Genomic DNA, 15,725 nt, shown 5'->3' on the forward strand with positions numbered 1-15,725 from the left:
CTGTGAATCTTGTGAAGCTGCTGCGCATCATTCACTGCTGCCACGTGTTGCGCAGATGCACTGCGTGGGATGATGTGGTGCGGGCGAATGCAGCCTTGGACGACGCCTTGGAACGCAACCTGGGCCTGCTCAACAAGGCGGCACGGTTTGTAATGAGCATGGATGGCGGAGGAGGGCCAGGGGTACTGTCCAACGAGCACAGATGCGCCGCTGCTTTTGACGAGCTGTGTGGCACAGCGTCGCTCCTGGAGCATCTGGTGATGCTGTCTGGAGAGTGCGAGTCCCACGTGTTGCAAAGCATTACGAGGGCCAGGTGCTACATGCAGGAGAATTACATGGTCTATGCAGGCGTCGTGCAGGCAGCAGTTGTTTGTGAAGCTGTTGATGGGAGTACGCAGCTAGACGCACTCAACGTTGATTGCTGGCGTGCCATAGTGCAGTACCTCAAACTCAGCGATGTCAAAACATAGTTGCTTTGAGTGAGGATGTGAGGGGAACAGTTGTTTGGATAAGCTTGTTGCATAACAAGATTCCTGCTGCTAGAATGAATACGAGAGTACATATTTTTGTTTAGTCTCATTTGTAGCAAGTACATATCAGTGTGCCAGTGAGGGGTGAGTAGAAGGAACTTATTTAGCCTTGTTTAGAGACCAGTGCATATCATGATGAGTTGAGAATGTCTTTGTTGGGACATTGGCTGATGTTTGTGCTGGCGAATATCAAATGTTTGGAAAGCCATGGCACTTATTGGTGTTTGCAACTTGTCAGCGAATGCTTGCCGTATTGTGCTGCACTTTATGCAGTGTTTAGTTGTTGATCGTAATGAACTGATTTGTTTGATGTGATAGTTTCTATTCGTGTGAATGTAAGGTAATACAAATTACTCCAGAATAATATGAAGCCAATTTAGTGAGCAGTGTAGCAAAGCTGGCATAGCTACAGTGCAGGGCTTTTGACACAGGAATCATATGGAAAGACTTGCGCATTTGGGGAATACTTTAGGGTATTTTGCGTTGTATGTAGCAGCAATCAGCATGTATAAATTCTGCAAAAGTATATGCAGAAACTTGCTGTAAGTCTGCATTGCATTTAGTGGCTTTGTCTCCCGTGTGATCAGCTGACATTAGTGGTTAATAGGACATGCTCCTTGAAAAAAAACATCTTTAATATTCGTACTAAAGATTCGAAAATCCATCAACTTATAGAGCATTTCAAGCATATTTCAAATATGTACTTTCTGTGTAGCTGCTACAGTTAAGTCCTACACAATGGCAAAATAGTGATTTTGCAGGCACTGTATTGTGTAATAAATTTTTGCAAAACACTTTGTGCTGTAACTCATTTAGCTCTTTGTAGACCACAAACTGCCGATATCTATTCAAACAGCGTGTACAATTACTGGAACTATGAAAAATGAAGTAGGAAAACTTCAACTAATTTTTTTCACAATCGCATAAAAATAACCTTGTACACTTACAATTGCCTTATAGTAACGAAATTTGGCACACATACTTTTGAAGATATGCACAGTGCTAATGTGTACTTGAAATTGCAATATCTCGAAGCAGTAAGTTGCAAAAGTACATGGTTACATTTCAGAGAATTGAGAAAAAAAAATTAGTTGAAATGTTCAAATTTTTCGCATAGTTTCAGTAATTGTACACACTGTTCGGCTACATATCGGCACTTTGCAATCTACAAAGAGCTAAACAAGCTACAGCACGATGCTTTTTGTGAAAATTTATTATATAAAGAAGTGCCTACAAAGGTGACGATATTTTGGCATTGTGCATCACATAACTCTAAAGCTATAACAGCTAAACAAGAAGTAGTGCCATATTTGAAATCTGCATAGAAAACTCTATACTTGACTGAATTTTGAAACCTCTAATACAAGTAATAAAAAAAGTTGCTTCGAGGAGCGTCTCCCCTTAATTTAAAATGTTCTTTTCGTTTAATTTTACAAAAGTAGACTTAACATAGTTTTCAATTTTGTGTTGAGCAATGTCCATTGCTTTCAATGAGCTCTGCATAATAGTTGATTGGTAAATATATTTTGGTCTTGGGCTTCTGATCTCATCATTGTTTAGCACTTTTGCAAGTTTTTGTGTAGACTGGGCATGCAGTTGCCATATTCATTCTCTGTTACAGTATATTATGAAGACCAATAATCTACTGCGTGAGCTCTGTTTTAAGTACGTGTCGGCTGTTGGACAGTTTTCCAAAACTAACATCTGTATTGCAAGCTTGAAATAAAGGCACCACCAAAAAGGCAGGCAAACCTCTAAATACTTGCCTAGGATCGTTAAGGACTAAATAAAAACATGAAGCAAGCTGATTTTCTGGAAATTAAATTGAGGATGCTACCCTAGTTACAGTGGACGTGTTCGCGGTTGCAGATGAGCGTAAGCACACTGCTTCATAACTTTTATGTGGGGTATTCAGTGGCATAATTTTGCTCTTCAATGCAGTTCACTTCTATTAGACCTCCAGCTAACTATCGTTTATTTCATTTTTGATCTTTGTCTGAACATCGCTGTAATTGGCAATGAATCTGTTGGCCAAGGCTTTTCTGACCAGTGATGTAAGCGTTACACCGGTGTGCACAAAGTGCAATTTCTTAAAGAATTAAAGGCAATAAAATGGGGAACCTCTTGCACCTGTCAGACATTTCATGATTGAACCAGAACTGAGTGTGTCGGCGGTATCGAAACATAATTCAATGGTGTATTTTGGCATTTAGCGAACCCTCTGAAGATTCGTACCCTTAGTGTATGCATGCAGTGGGAACAGTGTAGAATGTCTTAACTTTTAATCAGTCAAAGCTGTTTAAGTACCAATTCATCACATTGCCATGACTCTGTGCCTGCCGCACTTCCACCATTATGATATGCTTCCAAATAGGGAGCATATTGCACTTCCTGACAGAGTGCATACAGATATGCTCCCTATTTGGTAGCATGTGGTGATGCTTTGACGATAATCCAAAAGCATCATGTTATCAGCTCAAGATTGCTGCCATTGCTATTTATGGTTTTGAAGTCTTTTTATTTCTCTCTCTACACTCAGGGTTCGGTGGGGGGTATCTACACCCTTAGCACTGGCACAGCTGTCATTGTGCTGTCCCAGTATCGATGGTTCACAAGTGGCCCTCATCTGAAGGGTTGTCTGCAGAGATGTGATAGACACAGTGAATTTGCATGCAAAAATGAGCCAAGTGGACACACCCTCACAATCAACTCAGTCTGCTCTGAAGTGGAGCCAGGGCAGTGTTCTGCCTTTTGCTATGAGCATGGTGCAAACAAATACCCATGTTCTTGTTGTGTACATATTGCACCATGGTGTCTACAGGGATCCTAGCGGAACAGACAGAACACTTCAAGCTATACAACATGCCGATGGTTTTCCTTCTGTCTAGTCTTGTACACCATTGAGGTTCGCATGCCTCACGAAAAAAGTAAACTTTTTCTTCTTGGGGAAACACAGGTTGAGTGAGGGAAACAGACAAATTTGCATTGTTGAATGAAATAAGTACAGTCGCCAATTGTTTTTTTTTTTCTTACGTGGAAAGGAGCTGTAAAATTTTCCAAATTATCGTTCTATCAAAGAAAGCAAATTCCGATGAGAAAATAACCAACCTTTCCTCTACCGGAAAATAGGAGTAAGCTAAGCTTGTCCTGCATGGAGCTGACCGTCATTACGGTCAAGTAACCCACAGGTAACAGTACCAGATTGCTTCGGCCTCCCACTCCCTCAGCTTGGGATCTTCTTATCGTTGCTATCAGATTGCCTAGGCTCGGGCGGCTCTAATGGCTGGAAAGGCACACCAACGGCGAGCCCTTTCACGAGCGAGTTCTCGTCGCCGCTCGTAGAAGCCAGCGTGTTCCTTGGGGGAACACGCAACGTATGGCTGTCCCATTCGTTTTCAGAGACTGAACTGAACGGAATGGAAACAAAGCCGGTGCAGTGCATGCGAAACCCTTTCTTACCATTTTCCTGCCCGGCAGCAGCAAAACAGCTCTGACGAGTGTGTTTTGATGAGTTACGCGCATGGCGTGATCGCGCGCCTATGCAGTTGAAATCCTTGCAAATGATTCATGCTCCAGTGAAGCTGTCAGCTCGTCAAACCACCCTTTCCCGCAGCTGCTCTGCTCTGCTCTAGGAGCAACTGTTCTTTCTTTTTGCATAACCACATCATCATCGTCATCGTCATCAGCCTGGTTATGCCCACTGCAGGGCAAAGGTCTCTCCCATATTTCTCCAACTACCGCGGTCATGTACTAATTGTGGCCATGTTGTCCCTGCAAACTTCTTAATCTCATGCACGCACCTAACTTTATGCCGCCCCCTGCTACGCTTCCCTTCCCTTGGAATCCAGTCCGTAAGCCTTAATGACCATCGGTTATCTTCCCTCCTCATTACATGCCCTGCCCATGCGCATTTCTTTTTCTGGATTTCAACAAAGGTGCCATTGACTCTCATTTGTTCCCTCACCCAATCTGCTCTTTTCTTATCCCTTAACGTTACACCCATCATTTTTCTTTCCATAGCTCGTTGCGTCGTCCTCAATTTAAGTAGAACCCTCTTCGTAAGCCTACAGGTTTCTGCCCCGTACGGGAGTACTGGTAAGACGCAGCTGGTTATACACTTTTCTCTTGAGGGATAATGGCAACCTGCTGTCCATGATTTGAGAATGCCTGCCAAATGCACCCCAGCCCATTCTTATTCTTCTGATTTTTTCGGTCTCATGATCCGGATCCGCAGTCGCTACCTGCCCTAAGTAGATGTGTTCCCTTACCACTTCCAGTGCCTCACTACCTATCATAAACTGCTGTTCTCTTCCGAGGCTGTTAAACATTACTTTAGTTTTCTGCAGATTAATTTTTAGACACGCCCTTCTGCTTTGCCTCTCCAGGTCAGTGAGCATGCCTTGCAATTGGTCCCCTGAGTTACTAAGCATAACTACACCGCCACTGAAATTTGTGACGCAATACAAGCTTCACTTGAAAAGCAGCTAGTGGCATAATTTATTTAGGAGTGCACCGAATGTTGACAGATGCAGTCGCAAAGAAAACTACCATATTTAGTCTAATCTATGCCGGCCCCGGTTCTAAGCCGACCCCCCAATGTCTGAAGCGCGAAAAAATAGAAAGCTTACCTTGAATATAGGCCGAACAAGAATGTGAGGACAGCATTCACAAAATGAAAACGGTACTTATTTAATATGAACATGCCAAGCTCGCTCTGTTATCATTGAGCCTGTAGGCATCAGTGTGCTGGTGCACGCGCAGATCGTGGGGCTTGGCTCGCATGCATCGAAACGCGGCGCGATCTCGGTGAACAGCTCCTCTGTTATCGCGCGCTTATTTTCCTCATCGCTGTCATCACATTGCAGGGGCACACGGATGCCCCCCCCCCCCCTCCCGGTTACCCCTCAAACGACGCATGTTTTTCCCATCGATGCCAAAGGCCCGCCCGGCTTGAACATTTGACAATGCCTCTACGGCTAGCACAACTTTTTATTTGAAAGCGGCATCGCCTGTTTGATGCCATTATGATAATGTCACGCTACGGGTCACGCTGCATGCCGATATGACAGACATCAAAATAACGGCGTCGCTCGCGTACTTCAGTTGGCTAATGGCACAGCAGATAGCGGCTGCGATACTGACTTTTCTAGGTAACGCTAGTTATGGACCAAATTCATCATTTTCAATTACAAACTGGCGCATTTTTAAATTGTCGAATCTAAGTTGACCCTAGAGTTTGGTTTATGATTATTTGAAAGAAACTATCGGCCTAGATTCGAATAAATTCGGTAAGTATAAACTAAACATAACTTGCAAGACCTGAAGCACAGCAGCATTGAACAGCTAGCTATTTCTATGAAATTACCATACTGGCAAATTTTTCTTTAAGTATTATCAGCACAAATCTAGAAAGAAGTGTCAGTAATGTAGCTCTTGCCCCCTACAGTCCACTAGCCTCCCGCTTAGCCCTGTTGGTAAATCTCCTGCCTAGGGAAAGGCGGTGGTTCTGGAGTTCATCTCGAAAGCAGGACTAATCATACTTCAAGTGACTCCTTTTTTCTGAGGAGCCCTTATAGGTTTCATTTGTAGTTTCATGCTACTTTCAGGCAGATGCCAGTTTCTGCTTTCACATTTAGTTACTCATGTGTATGAGACTTGAATCTATGTAAGGCAGCTCTGTACCCAATAAACTGTACAAATTAATTTTTGCAATGATAAACAATGACTGGGGCTTGTCTTGCATAGCTTTTTCTAGAATAAAACTGTTCTAGAAAAGCAGATAATGAAATGGAGGATCATGCTTTGCATCTGATGTTTTTACCTACACCCATGTTTTTCTTGAAGTGAGAATATAGTTCAAACCAGAGCTGGTCAGATGATTTGTTTTGAGATGAGTTGCAGAGTTCAGGTTTGTTTATATGCTATTGCTAAGTCCTGTAGCATCTTGTAGCCTAGTACTGTTTGCAAGACATTGGCCATTGATGATATCCAGAGATGAGAGAGCGAAAGGAAAGAGCCTTGTACGCCATGGCACATAGTAAAAAAAACAATGTTTACAGTGTGAATCGCACTTGTCTAGATTGGCCAGTCAGCTGATTTGGTTGCACTCTTTTTCAAACAAAAAGGGGCACAGGCCGATGTCACCATGAGACCATGCATGGTCTAGCCACATGCTAGGTCTATGCGCTATAAGACACACAAATGGAAACTTGTAGCTTGAACCTTGTAGCCAGCCACTTGGCCACTGTAGGCAAGTGCATTTCCAACCAGTGATGGAAGGGGTGTGCCAATTATGCTAAGCTGCGCCGTGAAGGAAATCCTGCTGCATGTTGCACGAAATGGTAGCTTATTGCAGGTATTGTGCCAGGCCTGCGTTGACATGTATCTGCTCTGAATTCAGAATATTTGGTGCATGTGAGAAAACGTTGTGCATCAAACAACCATCTTTCGTGACTCATCCTCGTGCGCTTTCCATCACAGCTACAGCATATACAGCATGAAGCTGCCATCTTACTGCATTTGGACGTTATATGTAACCTCATGGCGACGCTGGCACGACAAAAACAGCGGAAACTCGCCTGCAGTGTCCAATAATAATCTCAATGATAATTATGTAATTATGGTGATGCACGATTGTGAGGGCACAGCTGCTCGATGTACCGTTCTCGCAGTCGCTTAGTGGGGGGGTTTTATTGAAATACAGAACTGACTGTGAATTAGGATTAAGTTTGCACTTATGTTCATTTTCTTTAATAATAACAATAAAATAGAACAGCAAGTTAAAGAAAGAATACTTGCATCTTAGTATAATACATATTGAACGCAATGTTTCTGGAAACACTTATACAGAGCTTCCTCTTTACACCAGAGCAGTAGGTTACTGCTCCAAAAGCATATATTTCTCCTCCAAACTGTTATTTTTGCTGCTCCGAAAGCTGCTACAAAAGACTAAGTGCTGCTTCGATCGCTGCGACTGTACTAACACCATCTGTGGTTATGTGCATCAGTTAAAAGCAAGACCTGACAGTGATTCACATTGGAAATGCATAGCGCATTGTTACTTGTTGCTTCAGCAGATAAGCCTCCTAATTTCATGCTTGATGCTCTTGCGTAGTCGGTCTTCTGTGCTGTAGGGAACGTAGGCGATTGCTTTCTTTGAGAACCACCGATATGGGGGAGAGGGGTGATTTCTCCTGTGGTTATTGCAGGGAGCCCATCAACATATTTTTCTGCGTGTGTGTGTGTCTGTTTGCTATGTGCACACATTGCTAGGAATGCTGTCAGCTATATGGTGCGACAAATCCGGTGCAGAGTAACGTAGAATCTTGTAGTGATCGATTGAGAATACTGCTAACGTGTGCTTGCTATTCGTGGCCAATGAAGCACAAATGGCAACGACAGTGTGCCGCTTTTGTTGTGAAAGTTCATTAAGAAAAATTTTTTATTCAGTGAAAGTCTATTTTGGCACGTCTTTTCTTTATTACATACGTGACGGGCATGTTGGATCACCTTTTTAACAGTCAGGCCTGCGTTACATTTAGATACATTTTTATTTTGTCATGTTACACCTGCGAAAGTGGGGTGCACGTCCCCAAATGCGAGATTCGGGGGTGCATTAGAATCGGGTAAATACAGTACCCAAAGAAATTCTTTTCTCTAGCGCAGTACCATTTACTTCTTGGTGTGTCATACATCATTCATATTTACATACACAAAGCACCGGAGAAATAAGCTTTGTCCTTTTCTCATCACTGTACTGCCATGGTATCAATATGCATGCAGTTACCGATGTTTCTATTCCAACAAATTCACAAGAAAAGTTTATGCTTGCTGCTGCTTTGCTTTCACTTAAATTTTCCAACACGAGTGCAGTTTTTTTCTTTTTCACATCATTTGGTAGGACACATGGCATCATTGTTTGCCTGGTTTCACTGCACTTTGTTCCCAACAGGCTGCGAATCTGGTATATCTGTCTGCAGCAGCTTAATTCTGCTGCGGCGAGGTTAAATTTTTTCTAACCAGGCCGACAACCAGTCCAAGTATTTTATCGAACGCTGCCAGCCATGAAATCTCAAACATTTGAGAGCGGGAACAAAACAATGGTGAGTGCAGAACATTGCTCTGAAGTTGTTAGAAGGAAAGTGCAGGGGAAATAACATGCCCCCCCCCCCCCCCCCCCCCTTACGGTTGATGTGTCCACTAGAAGACACCGCCAATGGTTGGCAGGGTCCCCTGCTGGAATTCGAAATCAAGCTAGTTGAACCTCTTTTTAAGAACACCTGTAGGGCTGCTTAATTTCGATGCACACAACTCAGATGAAACTACTTTTTGAATGCTTCATTTACTTGTGGCATTCTTGTTGATCCTGTGTACTAATTATGTGTAAGTAGTGACCCTAACAATGATCAGACCTTTCGTGACAGATATAGTAGAACCCTGTAGCCACTGTCCATTTCATAACAATTTCCTTGTTATATGTTGCGGTGCATGGTTCCCGTAAGATCAGCCTATCTTATTGTTTCTGTTTATACACTCTCCTGTCTTTGTGAACAGTTTTTGGCAAGATCGCACAAGAAGTTTGTGTTGGGTTCTGCTGTATTTACCTAAAACATTTCCTGTTCTATATGCAGTCAACTTTCATGAATTCGATCATGATGAGACCGATACAACCAGTCAAACTGTCCGGTGGATCAAATTCAAGAAACGTCAAGAAAAGTTGCAATTTCACCCAAAAAGTAAAGCATCGATTGCGATAGCAATTAAGCAGACAGCTATATGAAGTAAGGATAGTAGCTTTATCGGCTGTATAAGCTTCGAAACATTGGCGTACTGACTGAATTAACATTGATGGTGTTGGCGCGCACAAGCAAACCTGAGCACATCACACGCTACAAGTGCGGCCACTCGCTGTCAAAACGCTGGTGTGAGCAAGCATGACAGCAGGAGTAAGGAAAGTAACTTTCGTATGGTCTATCACTTCAGCGTGAGAGTGGCGAGAAAACAATGCGCACAAAGGTACGAGCCGTCTGCACATCCCTTTCAAGATATGGCGCGCGCGACCATGCAAAGTACGCCCTTGTTGGCAGAGTCGAAGCCGCCACTGCTCCTCCTCCCGCTTTCCCTCATATATGTCGCGCAAGATTGAGCCTCGATTGTCAGTTCCCCTTGCGCCCGGCCGTGAAATGCGCAGTTGCTGCGTTGCTGCCGGAGCACAATGCACCCACCACCCTCTCCCCTCTCTGGTGTACTGGAATGGGGCAGTGTGTTGTCCGCACAGCTAAACAATGGGATAACCGGGGATGCGTCTGCATTGATGCCACCAGACAGGCGCTGCGAGTGCGTAACGTGTGAAATTCAAACGTGCAAAATTTTCTGCATTTATAAACTAGAACACTTTCTAAACACAATTGAAATTATTATGATTTGTGAAAAATAAATAATACGAACTGTTAGGATATATCAGTAACACCACCTAAGCTTGCACGTTTCCAACCGCAGATCATTCAGTGCTCCTGATTGTCTGGTCAGGGTTTTGGTTGCAGAAGACAAATAAACGCTCGTCTGGTCGTTACATTTGCTATCATGCATAGGCTTTTAGTATTTCGAAACACGATGATGAAACGCCCAGAAGGAGGCACAAAGCAACCACCAGGCACAGTGCAACTCACTGTGGCTGGCGGGTTGCGCAGGATTCCTTTCATGTTGCATCAGCCAGAAAAGCAGCCGCCAGGTTTCACTGAAGAAAAACAAATACTGCTCTTTGACGAATGCAGCTGCCAACGTTTAGATATTTAGCTCCGTAAAAGGGAACCGAAGGAAAAGAATACAGCCGATGTTCTCAATGTGCCCGATCTGAAGCAGTCTGGAGTTCTGATCGTTATGCAGGAACCTCAGTGCATGCCCGCACACAGACATTTGTAAACCCAGCACTTGCCGTGCACATAAAGGATGGGCTAATGCGGCAGGAAAAACCACAGCAAGCAATCGGCGAGCTCCGTACGTACATGCATCACCTCCGCAACAACCATTGCTGCTAATCCTGGAGGCCCTGTGTTGCACCATTATTTTTCCTCTTGCCATCAATGACTCCAGGCTGAAGTGACAGATGGCGCTGTAGTAGACAGACGTGCTCCAGCACATCCGGCTGTCATGGCAAAAAAGGCATGTTTTCACCGCTGGACGACACACTGCTGTATTCCAGTACACCAAGCCCCCTCTTATCCTCTCATGGCGTGACGGACGGCTGCGTGTTTGCTCTCTGCTTTCTTCCATCGTGTGCACCAGATTGAGCTGTGATCGCCGGCTCACCCTCGCACGCTTTCACTCAAAACACGGCATGTGGCGCATGGGGTCGAAGTTATCGCCATTCACGATATTGTTAGACGAAGGCTAATTTTGAGATCAAAATAATGGAGGTTTAGGCTCATAGAACTGTATGGGCACCAACCAGGACTTTCGGTTGGATTGAATTAACGAAAGTCTACTGTATTTTTTTCCTTTTATTGCAACTTGCATATATTAGAATGAACAGTAATAGTGGCATGTGTTTAAATATTTCTAGCAGCAGGAATGTCTACTAGGCTTATATATTTATTCTCAACTTCAACCAGCCATTTCAGGACAGTCTAAATTTTTTTTTTCAAGATGGAGGGCTTCACTTATGTAATGCTAGTTCTTTACATGTAGCTGTGCCCAACTTTGAGTGCTGTTAGCTTTTTTTTATATCCAAGTGGTTGAGAGCAAGTATTGCTTGAATGACTTTTATTTATTCATTTCATAACATAAAGGTTGCACTCGCTGAGTGGATTCATAGCCCTCGGCTAGTTTGGTAGTCACTTAAATGTTTCCCCTCGGGCTTAGTGTGCCAGTGGCAATGTAAAGGGGTGAGGTTTCACATAAACAAGCAGCTGTTTGAATCTGAGCTGATGTGGTCGAGCTTTGTTCAGTTTTCATGCACACCTTCAACTAATTCCTGCAGATGTGACCCAGGCTGACTTTGCACTTTAGAAGGGAATTAGCGGTGTTAATGTTGATTACCTGCTGGGGTAGCCCAGGGACTGTGGCATTACTCTACTGAGCTTGCGGCCGTGGGTTTGATCCTGGCTACTATGGCCACACATTGATAGAGGCAAAATGCGAGAACACTCTTGCTCTTCAATTTATGTGCACGTCAAAGGGCCCCAGGTGGTCAAAATTAATTCAGAGTCCCCGACTATGGCGTGCCTCTAATCAGGTTCTGGTTTTGGCTCTTCAGACACCAGAATTTAATTGTTTTTAATGCCTGTGGCTACGGTGACAGCATTGACAAATACACACAGTCCTAGCTGGATGTGATGCCATGGTTTCAAATTGACTGCTGATGGCGAGTGCTATCGTGCATTTGTCTATTCAGGGTTTTCATAACATATTTTATCCATCTTAAAAAAAAGTATAAACAATATTTCTGAGTGCAGTGAATGCTTCTAATGTATCTGTGACAGGTAGCAATGATGAAAGCACATTGTGAAAGCTGAATGTGGTACAAAATTGCTGGCAAGAAGTTCTAAATGGTAGAAACTTTTTTCAGTTTAAAGTACAGGTATTTCCTCAATGAGAAAAAGGTAGGGCATGGTGTGAATAAACCGAGCAGCAAAGATCAGGGTCCTTGTGCAGCTCCATTATCAGTGTGAGCACGACAGGAACTTCTCACATGTGCCTCCTTCAGCTCAGATTTGGGATTGAGAAAAGATCTGCTAACTTTGAGTTGTGGGGATTAGAGCTATCACTCGGAGATACCAGAGGTTTGTTCTAATATGTAGCACAGATTATCTGTAAACATTTATTTCAATGAGCTTGAAACTGACTTTGTCAGGCCACAGTTCCTATCCCCATATCGTCTTTGTGAAGTGTTTCGGGTCACCCTTTCACCGAAACTGTTTGTCATACTTCTATGTTCATGTAGGTGTTGCCCTACATGTCACCATTGTCTACCTTTGCTTGTTTTTATCTTGTGTGTCTTTGTTATGCAATGGCAGGATTTATTTGGAGTACCACCTCTGTCATTTCCAGCTTCTGTGTCTTTCTTTGTCTGTGTGAAGTATTCTACATATTGAAGTGCATGTTAAAAGTGTTGTTGACATTGATGCGATTAGAATTGAAGCAATATAGCAACACGGCCTATTTCCTCTGCCGAAATGTGTCTTGTATGAGGCATGTAATGCAGCTGGGCTCCTTTGTGCATCCTGTAGTGGCACATGTCTGAACATTTGTTCAGACGAGAGTGTCTCTATATTATATGTGACATGTGTTCGATTCTGCGCAGCACCAGAGAAATTTTAGTTCCTTTTTTTTTTTTGTAGAGGAGCAGATACCAAGTTTTGGCATCAGATTCATTGAAGAGCGGCACATACCCTGTGGTACATCTCCTGCGGAACACGCCCACTGAGTATCTTAAAAGTGTCTTAAAAATGCTGATCATATTAGAAGGTCTTGGTGCTTGTCGCCCAAGACACTGGTAGCATTTCTTAGCTAATCAAAAGTATTAGTGATAAGTCTTAGTGCGAAGAGGAAATTAAAGGTAAAATGACTGAAAATGAAATGCTATACTCATGAAGCTACTTCAAAGAGGCACAATTTCTCGTTCCGCTCACAGTAATGTGCAACATAAAATTCTGAGGTAAACATTAGAAGGGAAAGACGACAATATTTGGAAACACCATTCTACATGTCGTTTCAAGAGAAGAACAAAGATTGTGAAGGAGTAGGAAGCTACTGCATTGAGACAACGATGGAGACTTGAGCTAAGAAAGAATAACACATGGGCAACATACTAGATCACATTATTAATTTTTGTTTCCTCTTGTGCGATTGAGTGGATAACTATAAATGAGCCGTGCGAGAACTGTGCGGACTTTAAGGGTGCTGACAACTGATTTAAGGTACCTGTTTACATATTTTTTAATTGAAATGCAAAGCATGCTGTACAGAGTTCCCAGTCCTAAAGTAGTTATGCAGAAAATAATGGAAACTTTTGCTTCCGTCTGTAGTCGCAATGAGCAGTTTTGTGCTGGAAATGGCTATACGTAAGCGTGACAGCAATGCTATGCCACCATGGGAGAGAACCCATCGGCATGTGTGGTGCCAGCTGGAATCAATTCATCTTTTGTTTATCAAGGCCGTCATCACGTGGCTGATGCTTTCAAAAATGAGATTTATTTCGGCAATGTATATTCTGTTTTTGTGTGTATTTTCTATTTGCATTGTCTTTTATACTTCGGTCATTTTTGAGCCAAGCCAAATTCTTTCTGCAAGGCTTGTCTGGCAAGGTTAGCACAGCTTTATGCAGAATCTTTACCGCAAAGCGACTTCAAGGGAATTTGCATCTTACAGGAAGGCCACAAAACACCACATGGAACACTCGGGGACTTGCAGGCTTGTGCGTGTACAAGAGTACCTAGAGACATCGCCGTTTCACTCATTGCCATGGCTGCAGAGTCTCGTGTCAACATGAACTTTCTTTAAATCGTAAAGGGCACTGAAGAGTCCATAAAAATATAAAATATACAGCAAAAGCATTTTTTAACAAAAGGCACAGTTCACTTTGACAGCTAACTTGCATACACAGAATTGTGATCACAAGCGGTGGCTTAACCTCTCTGAGTGTCACTGCGTCCAGTTTTGCACTACTTTGTGTGCCCACATAATATTAAAATATAGCCTCATTCAATTGCAAATGTCCTGTTGCATTGTTACACGAAAATTTTTTCATTTACACCATGATCTTGAGACACCTTTGGTCAGATGTCGGTCTCTTTAAAGTTGCACAGTCCATTTGCAGACCAAAGCATCTGTTAGTGGTGGTGCATGCTGAAGATTGATCATTCTGTTCGAATCTCATTAGTGCATTTAGTTCATGGCATATTGTCTCGCTTTGTGTTTGGCCATATGTGCTTGGGTGGAGAAAGATTGAATGTGGACTCTGGTATGAGAGAACTGTTGAATCTTGGAGTTGTACCTTGTGGTGTACATTTTCGGCGCAAAGATTGAGGGAAGTGGCCTGCATGTGGAGAATTCTGGTTATTTGCTCTAAAAATGGTATAGGTGTTGGTTTCTGTATTTTTACTTAGTATGTACCCATTTCCCAGGAATAAATTGCAATAATGTACCAGTGTTTGATTTTATGCTCCTTTAACAAGTTGGCTGATGTGTTGAGTAATCTGCGAGTGAAGACACAAGGAAAGTCGGTGCTCATGTAGGATGGACGCTACTGGCTGCTTGATGTACTTTTGAGATTAGGCAAGCCTTTCCACACCTGTGAAAACATACCCGCCAACTCTTCCAAATTTTTCATGAAATGTACGAATTTCGAGCAGTCTTATGATTTTACGAATCTTGCTTGAAATTTTATGGAAAACATCTTATTTGCGAAAAAACAACACATGAAAATGTAGTAAAACTACGCCCTGGTACCCTGTACTGCCATGAGAGGGCAATACGTATGCGTGGTATCGTCATCAGCAGCTGCAAGGTTGTAGTGACTTCTGTCGCCTACTGGGTGGTCGCGAATCCATATCCAAAGCTCGATAGCGCCTCTGCAAACCTGTTGCCACGCTGTTGCCTTTGTTCGCGTGGGCACGCGGGTTTGGACTTCAGTCAGCTTCAGTCACTGCAGTGTTGGCCTCGCCTTTTGTGTGATTAGCTGCCGTGTCGGACGCAGTGCCGCTCCGGCCTGTAGCGACTTCGCAGTGCAATGGCGAGCTCGCAGCCCTGACAGTACTTCGAAGTGTTTTTGAAATTGCACATGGCAGAATTTTCATCCTTCATGCCGTCGAAGAAAGGGGAGAAGTTTAGATTTTGCACCATGTGTGCCTGTGACGTGAACATCTCGCATGGGGGCAAATATGACATCATGGTCTACATCGCTTTGAAAAAACATCAGGGATATGTGCGAATCGCAGACAGCCAGCCAAGCCTAGCAAGCTTTGTACAGAGCGACAACAACCTCTGTGTGATTCGTGCAGAATGCCTCTTCACGGTGTTTCTAGTTGAACACAACATCCTGCTGAGTGTCAGCGACCATGCCGGACCGCTTTTCCAGAAGGTGTTCCCCAAGTTCGAAGAAGCGAAACGCTACACCTGTAGACGAACAGACGTCAATTGTTCGGGAAATGGCCGCCAACGCGGAGACTCCTTTGCAGGATGCCCTAAAACAGCAAG

General features: G+C 43.4%; 1 protein-coding gene across 3 annotated transcripts in view; it reads left to right on the forward strand.

Moving 5' to 3' along the window:
* The window catches only part of LOC142572852 (uncharacterized), a 51,015-nt gene that overhangs the window by 26,738 nt on the left and 8,552 nt on the right, over positions 1 to 15,725 (forward strand). For 2 of the 3 annotated variants that reach the window (XM_075682255.1, XM_075682254.1), the window contains exon 4: positions 56 to 145. In XM_075682255.1, coding sequence (XP_075538370.1) covers positions 56 to 145 — 90 coding nt within the window. Of the gene's footprint in view, positions 1 to 55; positions 14,674 to 15,725 lie in introns of those variants that run through there. The other variant, XM_075682253.1, reaches the window with a different exon arrangement.

The sequence above is a fragment of the Dermacentor variabilis genome, chromosome 2 (genome assembly GCF_050947875.1).
Source record: "Dermacentor variabilis isolate Ectoservices chromosome 2, ASM5094787v1, whole genome shotgun sequence".
NCBI lineage: Eukaryota > Metazoa > Arthropoda > Arachnida > Ixodida > Ixodidae > Dermacentor > Dermacentor variabilis.